Below are 21,970 nucleotides of genomic sequence, written 5' to 3'. Positions count from 1 at the left end.
AAGGGTGGTCCACAAACCTAATTCCAAACGAACTCGAACGCTTCCGCAGGGGCTCTGGACACCCCAATAGGTGGAGACCAGAGTCCGACCCGGAAAAACCCGTCCTCTTCCGGTCCCGCCCTGTGCAGTGAAAGAGGCGGGACTTCCGGCCTCACTTCTTCCCCTGACGGCGCTCTCTCTTCGATGCGGGAAGTTCGAACGGCTACCTCGTAGTTTTGTTTTGTTTGTTCCTTTTGGTCCTCCGGCTCGCCGCTGCTGCCCCAGCCGCCCGGACTTGAACCGGCGTCTCAATCCAAACACTTCTTGTGTCCATGTTCTTCCGCAGATGAGATTATTTTCTTTCATCGAGAAATACCACTCGGTAGTTAACATTTGCTGAAGTAACCCCGGAGAAGCAGTCGCAAGCGGTACAGTTCCTGCCATTTGGGCAACGTAGAGGTCAGTCAGAGGCCTTGATTGCTCTCTCGATGCGGAAAACAGCTCCGCAGCCCAGAACTGCCGGGTGAGTGTCAGAGGTTTGTCGGTGGACTTGATGAGGGCGAGGACCGGTCCCTGTCTCTTTCCCGGGGTAACTAGACACTGTATTTTGAAAAGCGAGGTTTCAACATGCAGAACAGACGAGGTTTTCCAGTTCGTTGTACCATACATAATGTGTTGAACGGTGAGAATGCAAACAGGAATAAAACAATGCAGAGGAGGCCAAAAAGATGGATTAGAACCAGATTATTGCGTCCTGTGGCAGCGCCAAGATCCCTTAAACACTACACTCTTTTGTGTATGCTTGTTATTTAAATAATAACTTCAGTAAAGTTGCTATATGGGAGGTGCAAAGGTAGTGATTCCATTCCCAGTCTGGTGTCAGAAAATAGAGTCTTTCAACTATGTGTCAGCACCTATTTTCTCTTAAAATACCAGATAGAGTATATGCAGTTGTGCGTGCATGCACATATATATATCTCCATCCTTTGTCATGGTATGTGTTTATTGACATCTAGCAAGTATGTAAACAGACGATGTAAAGCGGTCAGTGCAATCTGACTTGTGAGAAGTTAACCGTGACAGGAATAGGAGAGAGAAGAAACAGGAGAAAGATCTTAGTTGTAGGAATTGAGAGATGTGCTTCCAACAAAAGGAGGTAAAGGGCCCAACACAAGCAAGCTTTTAAAAAACCAATAGAAAACTAGTTACAGGAGGGAAGCAGCGAGAAGTCAGAGGTGTCGTTAACTCGTATTGCAAACTCGAGGGTAAGAAGAATTTAAACACTCATTCTTTTATTCTCTGATGGAAGTGTATTTGCCTATGACATCATTCTTTGTGAATAGGACAGGTGAGGTCCAGTCTGTTTGCGTTTCTATCCTGGTGGAAGAAAACAAAGGCAAATAATTTTGATATTGATAAAGCCTATGAGGACAAAAGGCGCGCTAGGATGTGTGGAGCACTTTTGCTTAGTTGACAGCGTGGGGCCTTTGTGCAAGTGGTGTTTGTGTTGAGACGTTAATGCTGACAAAGAATGTATCGCGTGATAAGCCAAGGAGAAGACAAGCTGGACAGAACAGTGCGAAGATTTTGAGATGGAAAAATACCTTGTTTCAAGAACATTTTTAAAAAGCCAATATTATTGAAGTGATCTGAACAAGGGAGTTAGGAGGTGACAGTTGGAGACCATGGTGGGCTAGACTGTGTGGCCTCTGCAGGCTCTAGGGTAAGGATATAGCTCTTGTTCAGCTGAAGAATGAAGTTAGGGGGTGTTACCGAAGGCTGCTTTGGGTGGGAGTGCCTTTGCTCTAGTCGAATCAGAGTCGTTTATCTGTGGAACAAAGACGTAGACGTCTATGCTGTTAACTAGCTGAACTCTCTGAAAGGAGTGGGTATTAAGAGTTAGCACATACTTAAACCTTTACTTACACCCAAACCTGCTCCACATAAAATGTTAGCCTCTATTGTGCAAAGCTTATTGCATATTTAAAAAAACAAAAACAAAAGATGAGACTAAAAAGTAGCAAGTGTTATTAAGGTAAGGTCTTGAAGAATCTCTGATTTAGGTAACGTAAGAATGATTAAAGTCAAAACAGAAGTAGAGAAGCAACCCTTAGTAGCCCAAAGTGGGGTTGGAGGTAGGACAGAGGGAAGCGTGGAAGAGGGGACAATGTACAACTGTGACACAGACTGACTAGGTCCAGTAGACGGATGACTAAAGACACTGGGTGCATGAAGACATCGGTGCCCATGATGAAACGATGCCCGTGGAAAGGTAGAGGAGAAAGTTGGACTAATAGAGTGAAGATTAGCAAGAGAATATTGGCAGTGGGGGGGGGGGGGGGTTACTGTACTTTAGAGACTTATTGGTAGGAAATTGCCGTAAACTTGGGAAGTATTACCTCTCAATAGTCTCTTGTTTTTGACCGATGAGACTTGATCACTTGACTAGAAGGAGACGATCATGCAGAAGGGGAGGGGGTTTTGTGTTAGAAAAGAATTCACATGTCATCAGATTTATTGAGACCTTACAGGGTGGCTTTCATAGTGCTAGGCAGTCGTCGGGATTTTGTCACTTAAGCCCACGGCAGTCCTGTAACCCTCTCGCTTCACAAATGAACGGACATCCCTTGGCGTCTGCCTAGCACATGGTGGAGTATCAGTGAAGCCCACCTCCCCTCTTCACCACACAGCTATGGAAAACGTAGTGAATGCAGTCATTTTGGAGGTAAGAAATAGACTTCAAGAAGTGAGGATGAGTTGAAGTCACTAAATAACTGCTTCCTTAATTTAATGCCAGACTAGGGAACAGTAAGTTGTGGCTTTTGTATTTCTTCAGTGCTCTTTTGCCTTAGGCTGAATAGTTACTTTTGGCCTCTTTTTTTGCATGTGTTAAAACCAATTTTCTGTGTTATTTGTATTTATTGTTGTTGTTGTTTGTATTATGATGTGTGAGAGCAGGCATGCGCATGCTCGCTACAACTTTGTTCTTGCTTTCCACAGTGAGTCCAGCTCAATTCATCAGGCCTGCATGGCAAGCACTTCACATGCTGAACCATCAGGCCCGCCCAAATTGCTACATTTTTCTTACCAAGTATAATTGGTTTGTCTGAAATGAGATCCTGGGCATATGATATACAAAAATTAAACCTGAGCAGTAAAACCACAAAACTTAGGACATTTGTGACTCTGTGGGCTGTCTTCTCCTCCCAGGTTTTTTTTTTTTTTAGCAGTGAGTGAAGTCGTAGGGGTTTCTCAAAGCGTTTTGTGAAGGAAGTTCATTTTAGATAACCGAGGTAAGACCGCCGCTCTTCCACCAAGAGTGTACGCAGTGGCAGTGTGCTGTCCTTACGTTCTTAGGAAGTGCGGGTGTTTAGCTTGTGGAACTCGAGCATTGAAAAATGCCCGTGCTACTGTGTCTCCATCTCCTGTAGTCTGCCTGAAGTGTGGCATACCCAGGCGTAGAAATGGCCGCTGAAGTCCGAATGGTGCTTTATGAAGATGACTCGGTCCAAGTACAGTATGCCGATGGTTCCAGACTGCAGCTCTCTCCGTGTGGCTCAGAGTTTCTATTTGAAAAGGCACCTCCTCTTTCAACACATCCTTTAGAGCAACCAGAGAGAATTCGTCAACGGACACACTTTGTCATTAGTACCTACCGAGTAAGTAACATCCCCCAAATACTCTTTTTAATACAAAGAGGTTGCCGAAGCTGCTAGAATGTAAAGGTAACTAGGATTCTGGGCTTTTGTCATCAAATAATTGTACATTTCTTTTTCTAGGAGCAACTGCAGCGAGCCCTAGATTTTCGAAACTCTTCAGCTACGTGCCCTTTTTTATCTGAAAGCCTCACACCTCCTGAGAGAAAAAAGGTGATGTTTAAAACCACGATTTTATGAGTAATAGTTGAGTACAAGTTAATTGTAAACACTTGGTTTAGCACTGGGAAGCAGGCACATGCTATTGAATGCACAGGCCCATGTGCTTCACTAGAACATACATAGAAGTTACACATTTCAACTCCTTAACATTTTCTTTATGGCCAAGGATTATAGCACTTCGGATTGTGATTTTTTTTTTTTATTCTCCTATGTCTCGATATTGAGAAATTTCATAAACAAATTTTAAGGAAACTGTGGTTGTCCACGTGTAATAGGATGTGAGCCTGGTTTGCTCCTCCTGTGCCTTCGATAAAACGCTGACCCGAAGCAGCTGGGGGGGGGGGGGGTCTCTCAGCTGGTAGTGTTCAGCCCATCAGTCAGGGAAGCCCAGTAGGAGCTAAAGCAGGGGCCCTGAGGAGCACACTTCCTGCCTTGCTTTCTCTGGCTTGCTTAGCTACCTTTTTTTATAATCCAGGCCCGCCTGCCCAGGGATGGTATTGCCTACAGTGGGTTGCTTTTCCACATGAATCAGCAACCAAGAAAATGCCCCACAGACATGTCCACAGCCCAGTATTGTGGAGGTATTCCTTCCTTGAGGGTCCATCTTTCTAGGTTACTCAAGTTTGTGACTAAAAAACAAACCTAACTAGTATAATTTGTAATTATGGATAAGTATAGAAATCTTACTCTTGTTAATAGTTTTTACTTTGAGGGGTAATGGTAAATTTCATTTATTAAGACTTGACTAGGAACTAAAACTAATCCTAAAAATATTTAAAGGCTGAGGCCAGAGGTTCACTTGACCACCTAAATTTGAGACTGATGTGGGCAATGTAGTTAGATCCTGTCTCCAACAAATGAAAACTTCACTGGTAACAGTGTGGCATGGGTATCTGCTGAGATTTCCTGAGTAACCAGCCCTTGTATAGACAGAAAACTCTTTAAAAGGTTTACCTGATTTTTCTGTGAAAATTTTCCAAGTGGGGAAGTTAGGACTTGAGCCTGATCTAAATGACTCTGGGCAGGAGGGAGTGAGCCCAGGACCTCCCACATGGCAGGCAGTAAGTCCACCACCACCACATGGGAGGCAGTAAGTCCGCCACCACTGAGCCACACGTTCAGCCCAGCTGTGCCTGTTAATTCTTTCTGCTACTTTCCAGTGCTCTTTCTCTTCCTCCTTGCTGAGTTCACAGTGTGCTATGGCTGTGTTAGTCGTCTTGTATCTGTGTACATCACTCCAAGAAAGTGCCTGAGATGACAACTTAGAGGAGGATCGAGACAGTTTACTGTGGCAGAGGTCGTGGTTCGTGGTCATTTGACCTGTCACTGTGGACTTATGTTGAAGCAGAACATTATGGTGGGGAATGTAGGCTGAAACAGTGCCTAGCAACCAGGAAGCAGACAGAGTGAGAGACCTCCTTCCTCCAGCCAGGCCTTGCGTAGCCCATCCATCTGTGAACTCATGAATGAATTAATCCTTTGAGGAAGTTAGTGTCTTCATGATCCAGTCAACTCTCAGCAATACCACCAGCTGGAGACCACACCCTTGACACCTGCACCTTTGTGAAGGACACCTCATATCCAAACCTTAGCAGGCAGAGGCGCTATAAAATATTGTAAGCTGTAACTTATTCCACGGGGCCTTTTCCAGTGTCTTTTGAAGAACTGTGCCATTAAAATGGTGTTGTTTTCTCTGCTGCTGCAGTGTGGTCACAGGACAGTGGGCTTTCCTGACTGACTCTCCTTACACGGGCTAGCCATCAGCCACAGCCCTAAGATGAGTATTCTCATAGGGGTGGCTCTGTAACAAGGCTTTCTTGACAACAGTTTTGTCAGTGTTCTGCCTGCATGTATGCCTGCAGGCCAGAAGAGGGCACCAGATCTCATTACAGATGGTTGTGAGCCACCATGTGGTTGTTGGGAATTGAACTCAGGACCTCTAGAAGAGCAGCCAGTGCTCTTAATGGCTGAGCCATCTCTCCAGCTGACAATAGTTTTAGTAAAGTTAACGTTTAATGAAGATGGAAGTTGAAATGTTGAACTATATACCATAATTGATCAAAATACTGTTATGTACAGTCCTGTTGATTTCTTATATGAAAAAAGCAGATAGAGTCTGCTGTTTGGTAGGGTCATTTTACCTTTGAGGTTTTTTTTGTTTTGTTTTGTTTATTTACTATGTCTACAATGTTCTGTCTGCATGTATCCCTGCAGGCCAGAAGAGGGCACCAGATCTCATTACAGATGGTTGTGAGCCACCATGTAGTTGCTGGGAATTGAACTCAGGACCTCTGGAAGAGCAGTAAGTGCTCTTAACCGCTGAGCCATCTCTCCAGCTCTACCTTTGAGTTTTTGAATTGTCCTAAATTATTTTTAAAGCCACCTGGAATTTCTTTTAGCTAATGTTGTGCTGGGTACCTTCTAGGACAGGAACTTCATGGTACTTTTTGGTTCACCTGGTAGGTAATACAGCATTTCCCAAATGCTGTCGGGTAATTCCAGGACTACTTTAAAAAGTAATTCTCACCTTTCTCCTGTCTCATGTGACATTTTAAAGTACCGAATTTGTTTTTGTATTATCTGTGTTGTTTTCTCAATGACTTCTGCACTAGTTCCATACCATGTAGGCTCCTATTGCTTTTGTAGAGCACACCACAGCCCAGGTTCTCCTTCATGTGTGGAATGAATGCTCTGTAAATCCAGCTCTCCCTAACTCATTGAACATTTTAAATCAAAGTAAGTTTAGCACTAACCTTTCCTCCTCCTTCTCTCTCTCTCTCTCTCTCTCTCTCTCTCACACACACACACACACACACACACACACACACACACACGTATGTGTATGTGTGTGTGTTTAATTCCAGTTTTTATTTTCTAGGTAGTAAAAACTCTTTCTTATAAAATACTTTTAATATCAAAACTATGGAAAAATGAACATTAACAGAAAATATCATGGGTTGTTTTTTTTTTCTTCCTCTTTCAATTCAGCATATCTTCATTGATTTCTCGGAAGTAAAATGGCCCAGTGTTGATAGAGATGACAGCATCACATATTCGGAGAGTGGCGCTGTGAAGATAACATCACTCGATGGACACGCATACCTGTGCCTACCCAGATCTCAGCATGAATTTACAGTGCATTTTTTGTGTAAAGTGAGCCAGAAGCCAGACTTGCCTGTAATACTCTCTGAAACAAGTAATCAGGTCCCAAAAGATAAACGAGTTGGAAAGACGAGCAAAGTCTGCACCCGTGGAAGTTTATCAGGACAAGGATTACAGAATAAAGAAAACGAACTTCATGGCCAGATCTTGAAATCTAAGGCCTCAGCGAACCTGTGTTGTGTGGATGGAACCGAGGGGCGGGAGGAGCTGCCTTCCTCAAGCACGAGGCACAGATGTGTCTACGCCTGGGTGAAGCAGTGCTGGTCTGTCGCCGCCTGTCCAGAGCCGTGGAAATACCCTTTGTCTTTAGCCCTTGGTTTTTATAACAAAGTTAGTGTTGTGTCTAAAACTGATGCAGGTTTCCCTGCAAGAGGAACTGTAACCTCTGACACTCCAGAAGAAAGCAGAGAAGAGGTTTCTGTCCTTCCCAGGGCCTTGTTACTCAGCTGCCCTGCCCCCCACACGCACAGGTAAAGCAAGAGTGGCATGTTGCTCAGAAAGACTTGGGGAGAACCCGTCCTTACCTAAGCAGAACTTTCTAGACCATCTGATACTATTCTGGTTGGTTGGTTGGTTGGTTTTGGTTTTGGCTTTGGTTTTGGTTTTTTGAGACAAGGTCTCACTATGTCACCTTGGCTGGCCTTAGAACTCTAGGTAGGCCTCTAACTCATAGAAACCCTCCTCCTCTGCCTCCCAGAAGTGCTGGGATTAAAGGCATGAGCCACCCAGCCACATCTGTTACTATTCTTAATCTCATTTGATTGACTAAAATCTTTGATTTTACAGGATAGTTAGTATTCATAGTAATGTAGGGTGCCTAATGGAGGTAACTGTCCCTAAAAGGATCATTATACAGAAGAGCAGTAGCTGCTCAGGGCTCCGTGGGGAAAGCCTAGAGGACAGTCTATGGCTGGTCACTGGAGCCCATGACCCCACAGGCTAGACCATGGACCTGCCCCTCACCCCACAAGCTAGACCATGGATCTGCCCATGACCCCACAGACATGGCCATGGACCTGCTCATGACCCTACAGGTTAGACCATGGATCTGCCCATGACCCCACAGACATGGGCATGGACCTGCTCATGACCCTACTGGCTAGACCATGGACCTGCCCATGACCCCACAGGCTAGACCATGGATCTGCCCATGACCCCACAGGCTAGACCATGGATCTGCCCATGACCCCACAGACATGGCCATGGACCTGCTTATTACCCTACAGGTTAGACCATGGACCTGACAGTTTTAATTATGGCTTCTTTCTTTGCTATTAACCCCAAAATTTACCTGTTTTTTGTTTGTTTGTTTGTTTTGTTTTTGTTTTTTTGAGACAGGGTTTCTCTGTGTAGCTTTGTGCCTTTCCTGGATCTCGCTCCATAGACCAGGCTGGCCTTGAACTCACAGAGATCTGCCTGGCTCTGCCTCCCGAGTGCTGGGATTAAAGGCGTGCACCACCACCACCACCACCACCACCACCACCACCACCACCACCCGGCAATTTACCTGTTTTTTAGTTAACTGACTTTAAGTATGTTCCTTTTTCTTTCTTTTTTTTTTAAGTTTTCTTTTTTTTTAATTTATTTATTTTAATGTGCATTGGTATTTTTGCCATAGTGTTGGATCCCATTTTTGCATATGGGTGCTGAGAATTGAACTCAGGACCTCTGGAAGAGCAGTCAGTGCTCTTAACATCTGAGCCATCTCTCCAGCCCAAGTATTTTTTCAAAAGGATTCAGTATATGGAGACCTCTCCATGGCTAGGTCAAGAACCTAACTTTCATTCAAGGATGAATAATAGTTAAAAATTCGCAAAATGAACTTTGTATAAGTATTACAGTAAATTTATCTTTTTTTTGTAAACAAACATTATAAAGTACTTACATGAGGCATTGTTCTATTTTATTCATTTGGTGTAGTAACCCCATTACAAGAATTACTGTGATCCTTTTGTAGAGGAACTTAAGATCAAGAAATGATAAAGAACTGAGCAAGTTACATCGGTAAAACTAGTAGAATTGAAATTTCATCCGAGGTCTCTGAGTACACATTTTTACTTAAAACAAAATCTAGGAAGAGCTTTTTGGCTTGCCATAATTATCTAGTTAAAACTGGAAATCCAGAATTCTAAATATGTGACAGAAGAGGTTTTATGCTTCTAAATGAAGTGTTTCTTTGACTAGATTTAGGTTGAAATCCATTTCCTTAACATGGCTTAGCAGGTTTTCTGTGATCTGGTCCCTCTGTCTCTGTAGTCCTCACTCTGCCGTCACGGGACTCCTCACAGTTACTCAGTGCTCCCTCGGGCTCTCTTCCCTACTGCCCCTGCCCTTGCTCTCTGCTGCAGCAGGAGCATCGCCCTCCTCACCACTACCGCTTTTCCTCGTCTCAACTCGAGCCTTACAAGGTTCCTTGGAGTGGTTTCTCGAAGTCTGTTGATAAGTTAGTCTTTATTCACGCCATGGCACTCACTGCCTCCCTCTATTTAGACTTGGTGATTACTGTTTTACTACACTGCCAGATGAGAAGTGTCCCCTGGGAACAGAAACATTAAATTCTCAGTGCGTAGAGCATGATGCCTGGCCTACTGCAGATATTTCAGTAAAGATCTGTTGTTTGAATTCGGGTTACATTTTAAAGATTAGCAAAAATTTAAATGTATGTCATACTGAGATCATTATTGAAGTTACTGAGAATTACTGAAAAGATACATGGCAGTGCAAGACTTGCTTTTAAATTTCTCTAGTGCACATTTACACACACACACACACACACACACACACACACACAATAGAGTTAGTTTGGCAAGGAATAAGCATTATGGTGGCACTGTTTTGTTGACTTTTAATGGCAATTATTTTGAACAACCAGAATTAATACTCATATTTTATCCTTCACAGGTGGAACTTCTGTGAATCACTTTTACAGAGACAGTCCGATGAAGAATATTCCTATCCTGAGCTGGTGAAGGTGGTGTGGTACAAGGGTATTACATACAGGTAAGGATCCTGTGGTGTGGTACAAGGGTATTACATACAGGTAAGGCTCCTGTGGTGTGGTACAAGGGTATTACATACAGGTAAGGCTCCTGTGGTGTGGTACAAGGGTATTACATACAGGTAAGGCTCCTGTGGTGTGGTACAAGGGTATTACATACAGGTAAGGCTCCTGTGGTGTGGTACAAGGGTATTACATACAGGTAAGGCTCCTGTGGTGTGGTATAAGGATATGACATACAGGTAAGGCTCCTGTGGTGTGGTACAATGGTATGACATACAGGTAAGGCTCCTGTGGTGTGGTACAATGGTATGACATACAGGTAAGGCTCCTGTGGTGTGGTATAAGGATATGACATACAGGTAAGGCTCCTGTGGTGTGGTATAAGGATATGACATACAGGTAAGGCTCCTGTGGTGTGGTATAAGGATATGACATACAGGTAAGCCTCCTGCATTGCACTGAGAATTTTGTTTGTTTGTTTCTTAACTCAAAGTGGGAATGAGACTATTCTTGCAAACCAGTTCTTATAAAAAAAACATAGTTTTGTTGGGTCAACTGGGCTCTTGTATTTTGTCTTTATAGGTTACAAAACTAATTGTATTTTTGTTTTATTTTGTTTTTTTTTTTGTTTTTTGTTTTTTTGTTTTTTTGTTTTTCGAGACAGGGTTTCTCTGTGTAACTTTGTGCCTTTCCTGGGACTCACTTGGTAGCCCAGGCTGGCCTCGAACTCACAGAGATCCTCACAGAGATCTGCCTGGCTCTGCCTCCCGAGTGCTGGGATTAAAGGCGTGCGCCGCCGCCGCCGCCGCCGCCGCCGCCGCCGCCGCCGCCGCCGCCGCCGCCGCCGCCGCCGCCGCCGCCGCCGCCGCCGCCACCGCCACCACCACCACCGCCCGGCTAAAACTAATTTTATTAGTATGCACAGAGGCTTTATGACTCAAATTAACCATGTTTATAAGACTTACATGGCAGCTCCGCTACCACTGAGAGTCAGTCTTGCTGGTGAATGGATGTTTACAGCAGGGGTTAGGATCTCCTGGACATAAGAAGGTCTAGTTGTGTTACCTAGTGAACATGGAATCAGCCTAAGGGTGATTCAGGCAAAGGAAATCATTCCTTTCGGGGCTCTGCGTGTACACTGCTCCACTGAATTTTCCCTTCCCCACCCCAGAGTAACTGTCTAGTGACTGGAGTACAGTGTGGCCAGCTGCATCTTCACATCCATGAATAATAGTAGAAAAGCATACCTGATGCTTGCCCTTTTCTGTGAAGACCCACCCGCTTCTGACAGCATTAGCTTTAAATTGCATTTATTTTTTACTGGGGATGGCAACACGTGTGTGCTATAGCATGCATGTAGAGGTCAGAGGACAAGCTGCTGGGCTCAGTTCTCTTCCACCACGTGGATCCAGGGATTGAACTTGGCATCAGGCTTGGCAGCAAGTGCCTTTACCTGCTGAGCCCTCTTGGTGTCCCTGACAGCATAGATCAAAGATAACATCTGTTCCAATAAAAGTAATTTTTATGCAGTATATACTGGACACTGTGATTATATCTGGCTGCTACATGTGTAATACGTTTTACACAGATAATTCATCTTATCCATCAGGTACAGATGATATTTGTTATATATACCAATTATATTTGTTGAATGAGCTTATTTTCAGAACCTAGAAGTGTGGTATTCAACTTCTATGCATAGACAATGCTTTGGTGACTCTATGTATCAGTCTCTATGGTTGGCACTGGGGATGTGAAGACAGGATTCTCTGAATTCTGGAAGCTCTGAGCTTAGCTGTTGAAATAAATATATAAGGCACTTTTGTGTGTTCTGTTTCTCTTTGGTTCAGAATTACCCTTGTCTCTGTTTTTGTTTGTTGTTTGGGGTTTTATTGTTGTCTTAATGAGTGCTTTCATGGATGTATTAGTCTTAATTTAAAAAAAAATCATTTTTCTCTACTTTAGGCTTACCCATAAAAATGAAAACTCGATAGAGATTTATCCTGGAGATGGATCAGTTTTCAAGTCAGAAGGAGCTTATTTTGGTAACTATTTTACATATTATCCGAATCAAGAAGAATCAGAAAAGGTAAGCTAACTATGAAAATTCAAAAGTTTTTATAAAAAGTTATTTCTAAAGTCATATATATATATATGAGAAATTTGACGTTTTATGTAACATTACTTTCCACCCCTCACCATAAAAAATTAATATAATCTTACTGTCAGCATTGATACCTGATGAATTATCAATCACTTTATTTTATAGTAGTCACGCCCACCGTTATCCATTAACACCCTAAACAGTTTGTTTAAATCAGAAGCTAAATTTCTTTTCATAGAATTTGTCACTAGAAAATGCTAAGCCCAGAGCATTACTTTTGAGTCATCCTACCACTTTTAATTAGTATTTACAAAGTCAAAAGCATCTATTGGGGGCTAGGTAGATGGTTCTGTGGATAAAATGTTTGCCACATGGGGGCTGGAGAGATGGCTCAGAGGTTAAGAGCACTGGCTGCTCTTCCAGAGGTCCTGAGTTCAATTCCTAGCAACCACATGGTGGCTCACAACCATCTGTAATGAGATCTGGCGCACTCTTCTATATACATAATAAATAAATAAATCTTAAAAAAAAAAAAATGTTTGCCACATAAGCATGAGGACCTAAGTTGAGATTCCCCAGGACCCACATAAAAGGTGGACACAGTAGCATGCATCTCCCCCTACCCTCCACCAGAGAGGCATCATAAAAATACCATTAAAATGTGCAGGTTTTATGGGCTTAGAGTATTAAAACATTTGCTTGCTTTGTTGGTATTATATAAGTACTTCAAGGAAAAAATAGTTTTTTATTAAGTAATAGTATGAAGTAATAAGGACCAGATTTATTATTGAGATTTTTGTTGTTGTTGTTGCTTTACACTTTCAGAGAGAAGAGAAAACTTATTCCATAAATAACCTTCCTCCAGACAGACCAGGAAGTCTCTTCTCTGTACGTTCTTTGATTAAACAGGCAGCCAGGTGAGTCCGTGATGTTCAACTGAGCAGAAAAATCATGCATCTGATTTTTTGTGTTTTCCTTGATGTGTTTTTCCTGGTTAAGGTTAGAATTCAGTGGGTACAATGGAAATACATGTCTTTGCTACAAATATGTCAAGTCTTCTGGTCTCACAATTTAAAAAGTAATCCATGTTATTACAAGAGTGTTTTGGCTTTGAAGTTTAAGTCTGGATAAACCTCCATGCAGGGAGTGAGTCGGTGCTGAGAGGTTCTGAAGTGCTGTTTCTCTGGACAGGTGTAGATCCCTAGGGTTGCTTTAATAAGAACGCTTGAAAAGGTGGGAGCTGGCCTCCCACAGAGCAGGGGTTTGAAAATAGAGAAAATGTCATTGTTTGCAAACATTTAGGGAATGGTTTTCATGTTCACAGAATTCTTCAACATTGTGCCAAGACAAGGCTTTCGCTGAGTCACAACTATCACGCCTGCTGCTGGAAAACGGTATGCTGAGAGCAGGGCTGTTAGTTGCTTGGATTCATACGGTATGCTGAGAGCAGGGCTGTTAGTTGCTCGGATTCATTCTTATACATTCAAACTGCTTTCATCTAAGTCATGTGAGAGATTCTTTGTAACATTCAAATTGGTGCATTCAAGAGAATACCTACCTTGAGCCAGGTGTGGTGGTACAGACCTTCAATCCTATCACTGGGGAGGCAGAAGCAGGCAGATCTCTACCTCATCTACAGAATGAGTTCCAGAACAGCCAGGGCTACACAGAGAAACCCTGTCTAAGTTAGAGTTTCTATTGCTGTGGTGAAACACCATAACCAAAAGCAACTTGGGGAGAAAAAGATTTATTGTATGTAATCCCTCATCCCCATCATGTTGGGATTCAAACCTGGGCTCAGAGCATGCCAGTCACACACTCTTATCACAAAGCTATACTAGCCCGTTTTTATTTTGTAAACATATATGCTGTTATAATCCACAGTTTTTGCCTGTGTAAAGTTCATAGCAGGATGGTAGCTTACAGAGATATTAGAAGTCCATCTTCTTAGGTAGACAGTTTCGGGTGTGTAACTCTTGAAAAGTTAAAATATGGATAAGAGTTCTGTAGCACTCAACTTCTGAGGAAGAATCTTGAGTTGCTTCAGGGTTCATTAATAATTATTTAATCTTTTTCACAGAAAACTGCCTTGTGCTATCTTATTTACTTGGTTTTAGGTACCTGGAATAAATGTTAACAATACCCTGCCCATGCTTCTGAAAGAGTCACTCATACCCAGTGTGGGGAGATTTCTTGCCTACTCTGATGAAAAAGTTCACGCTGTCTTTTTAGATGGCGTCACTTTAACGCTGAATTGGAATTTCAGCTCCTCTGCTGAAAAAAGACCAGTGAGTATACCTAAGATTGGTTCTCAAGCTTCCTAAGAAACTTTAACACAGTTCTTCATGCTGTACTGACTTCCCAACTGTAAAATACTTCTGTTGCTACTTCCTAACTGTAGTTTTGCTGCTGTTATTTGAAATGAAGGAGATCTGATATGGGACACCTGTGGGAGTTGTAACCCACAGGCTGAGAACTGCTGTGTAACACTGAAATCCTCTCGTTATGCTCAGTAAAATCTGTTACAGAGTTTGTGATTGTCACATACGAGATACCATTCTAATCTTAGATACTTGTGTATGTTATAGATTATTACTCTCAGGACAAACATTATCTCCTCAAATATTTATCATTATCCTTAACTATAGTCTGATATCTACAGTGAAATATATCCTGATTGGTTACTTATCTACAGAAAGCAGTACTACTTTATCTCCAATTATTATGTTGTTGGGTTTTTTATGTGTATGTGTGTGCACCTGTATTAGTGTATGTGCACCATGTGCATGCAGGAGCTCTTGGGATCAAAAGAGGACATCTGAGTCCCTGGAATTGGAGTCATGGGCAATTGTGAGCCATCATTTGGGTGCTAGAGACCAAACTTTGTAAATATAAAATCTGTCAAGAGGCTTTGTTGATCTCAGTGAATTTCCTAGCAACAATCAGAGACGTATAACAAATAGTCACATTATGTATCTAAAGAAGCACAATGCAGCAAGGATTGGCATTTGTATTCTCTGATAGTCATCTGTGTGGTGATGACCTATACCCACAACCCTTAAAATGCATTCTTTTCCATTCTCAAGATAAATTGATAATGATTCATCCACTCCTTTATTTTTTTTTTTTCTAAAGACGTTGCTAAGTTTTAGTTTTTAGTTTTAGAATGATAAAACTTGCCTCTTCTTTTTGCTTAAGATAAATCAAGGTCTCAACTTGGGTTGGTGCAGATTAACTTTTCCTGATGGACAGGATCAGTTCATTCAAATTGAGCATCCTGGAACATATGAAAGGTATGGAAAAGCAATTTTATTTTCATGTTTTAACTAATAGAGTGTAAATATAACTTAAATGTTACATGTATTTTTAGTTTTTCCAGATTTCAGAGTTATCAGTTACACTGAAATTTAACACAATGAAATATATCAAGTCAGCTTTAAACTTTTGTTTGCATCCAACTGATTTTTCAAAATAATAGGTTTCCAACATGTCTGACTTGCTGTGAAGAGTATAGTCAGTTGTGTTAGCCAGCTTTAATGAAATGGAAAGAAAGGTAGTTTACAAATGACTGTAAATGACAAAAATTGTATGTACTTCTGTGAAATGTAAAAAGCATTAAAACCAGCTGATAGATGTTCATAAAAGGGAGGATACTTGAACTTAGTTTTTAGGAATATCACCTTTCTGTTAATGTAGCTCACTGGCAGCTGTAGTGGCTCTACCTGTGGTAGTTCTGACAGCGGCTTTGCCTGTGGGTGCCCACAGAACTGCTTACTTAGCATCTTGAATTTATTTTTCTGTTGGGTGGTCTTGTTTTGGTCTAAATGCTCCAACATTCAATTGCTATTTTAAACATTTTCTCTCAAAATGATAGTACCTTTGGCAAATGATTTGTTCTATCCCATCACTTCTGTAACTGAAGTTTTCCTGTGCCTGCTTGACTACCGCGGCCCTGTAACTGCTCAGACCCAAGTAAACATACAGAGGCTTATATTATTTACAAACTCTATGGCCATTAGCTCAGGCTTATTACTGACTAGCTCTTATACTTAAATTAACCCATAATTCTTGTTTAGGCACATGGCTTGGCACCTTTTCTCAGTTCTGCCTTGTCATCTTTCTCCCTCTGTGTCTGGCTGGTGACTCCTGACTCAGCCTTCCTGTTCCCAGAATTCACCCCTCTGTTTATTCCACCTATACTATACTTCCTGCCTGGCTACTGGCCAATCGGTGTTTTATTTATCAACCAAATCAGAGCAACATATTCACAGCATACAGAGCGATATCCACAGCACACTTCAGATTTCAATTTATTAAATTTGTTTCTGATACTCATTAAGTTACATTTCATCATATGCATGTATATAAATTTATTTCTTTATGCATGTGTATGCTGCAGTGGGCATTTCCAGGTTTTAATCTTAGTAGGCAAATGCTTCTTACATAGACTATGTAAAGATACATGACAAGCTTAAGGAATTTCACTTTACTTTGAAAAACTAAAAAGAAAGAGTTACACATTTAAATTTGAGCTTTAAATGAAGTGTAAGTATTCCTTTCTTATTTTGATTTAGATGTTAACTTTTTTTTTTTTTTTTTTGAGACAGGGTTTCTCTGTGTAGCTTTGGAGCCTGTCCTAGAACTCACTCTGTAGACCAGGCTGGCCTCGAACTCACAGAGATCCGCCTGCCTCTGCTTCCCGAGTGCTGGGATTAAAGATGTGCACCACCACCATCCAGCAGGTGTTTTCTTTATAATATGAATAGAAATAAAATTATTTTATTCTTTATGAATAATTTAAAAAGGTTATCTCATCTGTGTCTAGTGTGTATAGGATTTAGAAAATCTTACTGCCTCACTTAAAATTTTTCTTTATCCTTTTTTTTTTCCAAACTGTCTTACTGATTTTTTTTTTTCATTTCTTATGTATTTATTGCAAATCTACAAATTCAGGCTGGGCGTATAGCTAGGTAGTATAGATTTCCTCAGCATGGACAAGGACCTGAGTTCCATCCCCAGCACACAAGGGGGGAAACAAATCAATAAAGAACTTAAAACAAGGTGTGGTGGTACACCCTGTAATTCAACACGTCATAAGGGTCAGAGTTAGCTACAGAGTCGGTTAGAATCAAAGTGGGCTTTTTTTACTTTAATTCATTTTTTATTGCACAAATTAATTATACAAATTAGTGGGTTTCCCTATCAAATATTTTTGATGTATTCTTTTCAGATACGTGACAGCAGTGACATCATGGTGCAGAAGACTGACCCAGACTAGTCCAAGTCAGGTGCCCGAACATCTGTCATCTGTTCTCAACGAAAATTGGTATTTATATTTCTTGTAAACTTAATCTGTGAACAAGAGCCAATTAATACTTAAAAATTAGTATCAAGGCGTGATAGTTTGAATAAGAATGGCCCCCATAGGTTCGTATATTTGAGCGCATCGTCACCAGGGAATGGCACTGTTTGAAAGGATTGTGAGGGTTAGGAGGTGTGGCCTTGTTGGAGGAAGTGTGTCACTAGGGGACGGGCCTCTGTGTCCGGATCAGGATGTAGCTCTCTGCGACTGCTCCAGTGCCTGCCTGCTGCCGTGCCCCTGGCATGATGGCAGTGGACTAAGCCCCAGGTAAACGCTTTCTTTTTGAGCGTTGCCTTGGTCATGGTGCCTCTTCACAGCAGTAGGACACTGACTAAGACACAAGGGCTCCCAAGGTGGCTCAGTGGGTAAGGGCTTGCTGCTTAGCCTGATGACCTGAGTTCAGTCCTCAGAATCCCATGTCAAGCCAGAATTGTCCTCCGACCATCTATACACACACAGCGAATAAATACGTGTGAAAACAATATTTTTAAGTAGCAAATGGAAAACTTTGAAGCTTTTTGCCCAATGAAACCTTTTGTTTTAAGCATATTTAACTCTTAAAATGTTTTTCATAGTATAAGCTTGAAAAGAGCTTCCTTCTTAAAAAAAAAATTACTTTTTAAACCTGATATACAGAAAACTGCATTGAAAATTTATATCAAAATGAGTGGCTCTTTATGTATGATAAATTAAAAATGCTGTAGAAATTTTAGTATTATTAAAGGAAATATAATACTGAGTAACATAAGCTTTTTTAAAAACTGACTTTTAAATAATTTCTGTTGTATTTAATTCTTGTCTGAAATTAGTTAGCATATTAGAAAGTAAAGCAGGTAATTTAGTTCCTCAGGAGACTCGGCCAGGGCTCCACAGGAGCGTTCCGGGCGACGTCAGACTGACTGGAGAAGGAACTCAGCAACTGAGAGCAACTGGCTGCTCTTTCAAAGGACACAGGTTCCATTCCCAGCACACTCACGGCAGTTCACGGCCCTCTTTAACTCCTGTTCCAGGGGATCTGACATCCTCTTCTGGCCTCCATGGGCACCAGGTACACACGGTGCACAGATTTACATGCAGGCAAAACACACATACGCATAAAATAAAATTCAGAAAAGGATCTTTGGCCTGTGGAGACAGTGAGAAGAGATAGTACTTGATAGGATATATTATAGGTTTTGGTGAATTAAGAGGCTCTTATAATAAATAAGGACTTTCACATGATTATAAAACTGATCACTAACCACTGCTCAAGTAATAACTGGTTTTGTTTTTATTAAATGCCTTGTTTACATAAAAACTGAAAGAGGGTTACTGTTGACATACTAAGAAATGAAGCTGGAAGCCAGGTAGTAATGGCGCATGCCTTTAATCCCAGCGCTCATGAGGCAGAGGCAAATGGATGTCTGAGTTGGAGGCCAGCCTGGTCTACAGAGTGAGTTCCAGGCCAACCAAGGGCAACATACAAAAAAACAAAAGGGAAAGTGCAGTTGGTGACAGCAGCTGTGGGTGACAGCAGTGAGGACCAGCTCTGACTCCCAAGACATCCCCCCTCCCCGTCCTCTGTCTTGTCAGAGTGTAGTTTGAAGGAAGAAATCACACAATAACCAGCTCTCTAAATTGTATTTCAGTTCTTTTTCTACCTTGCCATTGTTAGCTTATTGATTCAACTTCTTAGTAACTTGAATTGTTTTTAGACAGTGTCCTCATTAGTTTTCAGAGGTGATAGTTGTAGTGTTTGTATAGTATTCTGACTCGGTGGGGAAACTAGATAGACCATCCACAGGAGGGGCCCTGCTCGAGTTCTGTGGTCACCTCATCCCTGTTGTCCTCCCGTCCGTCTCCTGTCATATGTCACCCTTTACCTTTCGTAGGTCTGTTGCCTCTGAGCTTGAGAAAATACAGAAATTTAACTGTATCCTTTTAATAAAGAGAATGTATTATCCTACAGAAGTATTCCATTTCAGTCTGGGCCTGATATGATGACTGTACTTTACTGCATGACTGTTAATCCATACATACATGTTACTGAGTTTTGCTCAGTCATCGATATCTGAGATAGTTTCTTGTCATGGAATATTATGTTATTGTTTGTACTTTTTTGTTTGAATTGGGTAAAGAAAGATGAACTAGGATTAAGATCTCTTTTGGAGACACTTTCTCATATAATTATCTAAATTATAGCTGTTAAAAATGTGTCTGTAACTTTTATTACGAACCCTTTGATTCACCTGAATTTGTTTTCTCTTCATTTTTCTGTAATCTTGCTGTTGTGCGACTTTCCCTGGGGAGATATGATCCAACATTTATTCACCCCGTGTAGATGACCAACAACAGACCAAAGACGCAACTTTGCCCGAGTCCAGCACAGTGAACTAATGAGTTTACTCGGATTACTTACAGGAGTGTGGTTGTAGGGTCTTTACAGAAGCCTGATTGCTCAAAGGGAGCTACCCCCTGAAAGCCCAGGATGACTAGCAGCTCAGGAAAACTGCATCCCTGGAGTTCCCTGCACAACTTACCAGTTGTTTACCTGGTCACAGTCACCTCTCCCCAACAGCTGTCCCTGTGTAGACATCCTTGGCAAGGGACTTGTGAATTGTGTAACTTTGGGGAGCTTCTTGAGCCTTGTAAGATTCACACACTTCCTGGGCAGTGTGTATTTTTTCTACTTCTGAGTTCTGTGAGCTTCCTCCTCCCCCAGGAGGAGCTGTTTTGGTTGGGAGGAAATAGTTATACTGTCTTACTCAAATAATAGACTAGTTTTGTAAGAGAAAGCAAATATCCTTTTACTCTAGATTTTTGTTAATTAAAAAATGCACTACATTGTTTATAATCCTGTCATCCTACTCTTTCCCTTTTTATGCTCTTAACAAATGTAGGTTAAGAAGTGTTACTGAGATTTTCTTTTCTCTCCTACTAAACCTCCATCCAGACACACATAACTCTCCACTTCCGTACACTGTGACTGGTTTCCTCATCTGTACAGTGTGGACTACATAAAATCTGAAGTCCCAACGCGATCATGAATTCAGTAGATAGTTGCAACTGAGAAATATTTTCATACCGAAGCCGGATTTTCTGAAAATCAGATTATATAATGACAAATGTGGGGGGAAGCTCCTTAACTAAGTAATTCAGGGCTCCTGGAAAACAGTGGTGTCCTCCACTTGACTTCTAACAAGAAAAACGAACGGTGTTCTGATGACTGTGCACCAGGCTCTTCGGAAACCTTGCTGGAAGCAACTAATAAAGAGAGCGTATCGGTAGCATTGAAAAGAACTTCTGAAATCCTTCAGGATATTGACTATATCTTGTCAAACTCTAGAAAGTGAAGAATGGAATTATTACAACACTAAATCTTAAGGATGTTTCAAATTCCTAGTACGAAATTGCTAGTAACCCAAGGAACTGTAAATGTTACTTCTGCAGAACATGCAGAACTGCTTTAACTTTGATTGTATTTTACCTAACTTGTAAATTTTAGTGGGTGTGTCTGTATGTATATATCGGTATATATACATTTTTAAAATAAAGAACCATTTTGAGGGTTTTGAACTATTTCATTTTTTACATCGGCTGTATAAGAAAAGTTGTATGTTTCGCCATTTTCAAAATTGTAGTGTTAATTTTCAGTTTTCTTTTTTAATGTGCAGAATTGTACATTTGGCCATTTGCTATTTAATCTCTCCTGGAGAACTAACGTAGCAGATTTTCTTCTTTCTCGTCCCAGTTCTTGTCTCACCACAGACAATGGAAGGTAAGAGAAACACAGATGTTATTCCAAGGAGAGTGACAGCTAAGATTTGATAGGGAAACCTCCCAGCAGCCACAGGCTGCCATGCAAGAGCACGCGAGGGCTGAGGGCAAGCCTGCTGAGGAAGAACAGGAGCACGTTCGCAGAGTGGGCAATGGCCAGCAAAAGGCGGATGGATGCTGGCGAGGCCGTGGGGCTCAGAGCGGGCTCTGATTGGCTGGGTGTGTAGTGAAATGGAGTAGGAAGGTAAGGCTCAATTAGGGAGACCCAGCTGCCACACCCAAAAGAGTTCTCAGTTAAGCTGGTGGCCCCATCCCCCGGCTGTGAGAGCGATGCTGAGGAAGCAGACATTCAGCTGTCTGGAGGCCACCCCACTGTTGTTACATAAATGTATGGATATGTATATACACATGCATCCCTAAATAAACACAGCCTGCTCAGTCTGAACTTGCATGTGTGCTTCCAGGGCTGACGTGGGTTTGGATAAACAGTTGGTGTGCTCATCCCCAGGGAAGACTTAGTTCTCCTGCTCTCAGCGTCCCTTAATTGCCTGTAATTCTTTATGTAGGGTTGAGACCCCTCAGGCTTTCCAGGAATTTGAAAGAGAGCAAGAAGGTATATAGGAGAGGGCTTGGAGGGAGGAAAGGGAATGATGCATTATCTCAAAAAAAAAAAAAAAAAAAAACATATCCAGGGGGTTTTGAGCCTACTCTACCATTGGCTCGGCTTA

At 41.7% G+C, this 21,970-nt stretch overlaps 1 protein-coding gene across 1 annotated transcript; it reads left to right on the top strand.

The window, feature by feature from the left end:
• Nucleotides 1-126: 126 nt before the first annotated feature.
• C15H5orf34 (chromosome 15 C5orf34 homolog) lies at nt 127-21,041 on the top strand. The gene is made up of 13 exons (XM_042261520.2): nt 127-502; nt 3,411-3,638; nt 3,759-3,848; nt 6,846-7,489; nt 9,921-10,019; nt 11,986-12,109; nt 12,950-13,041; nt 13,449-13,518; nt 14,242-14,412; nt 15,323-15,417; nt 17,355-17,450; nt 19,358-19,398; nt 20,625-21,041. Exons 2-13 carry the CDS (start codon nt 3,444-3,446, stop codon nt 20,816-20,818), a joined length of 1,911 nt encoding a protein of 636 aa, XP_042117454.2. The 5' UTR covers nt 127-502; nt 3,411-3,443; the 3' UTR covers nt 20,819-21,041.
• Nucleotides 21,042-21,970: the final 929 nt, after the last annotated feature.

This window comes from Peromyscus maniculatus, chromosome 15 (genome assembly GCF_049852395.1).
Source record: "Peromyscus maniculatus bairdii isolate BWxNUB_F1_BW_parent chromosome 15, HU_Pman_BW_mat_3.1, whole genome shotgun sequence".
Classification (NCBI taxonomy): Eukaryota; Metazoa; Chordata; class Mammalia; order Rodentia; family Cricetidae; genus Peromyscus; species Peromyscus maniculatus.
The sequence above is the reverse complement of the archived record's forward strand: the minus strand, read 5'-3'. Positions and strand labels throughout refer to the sequence as shown.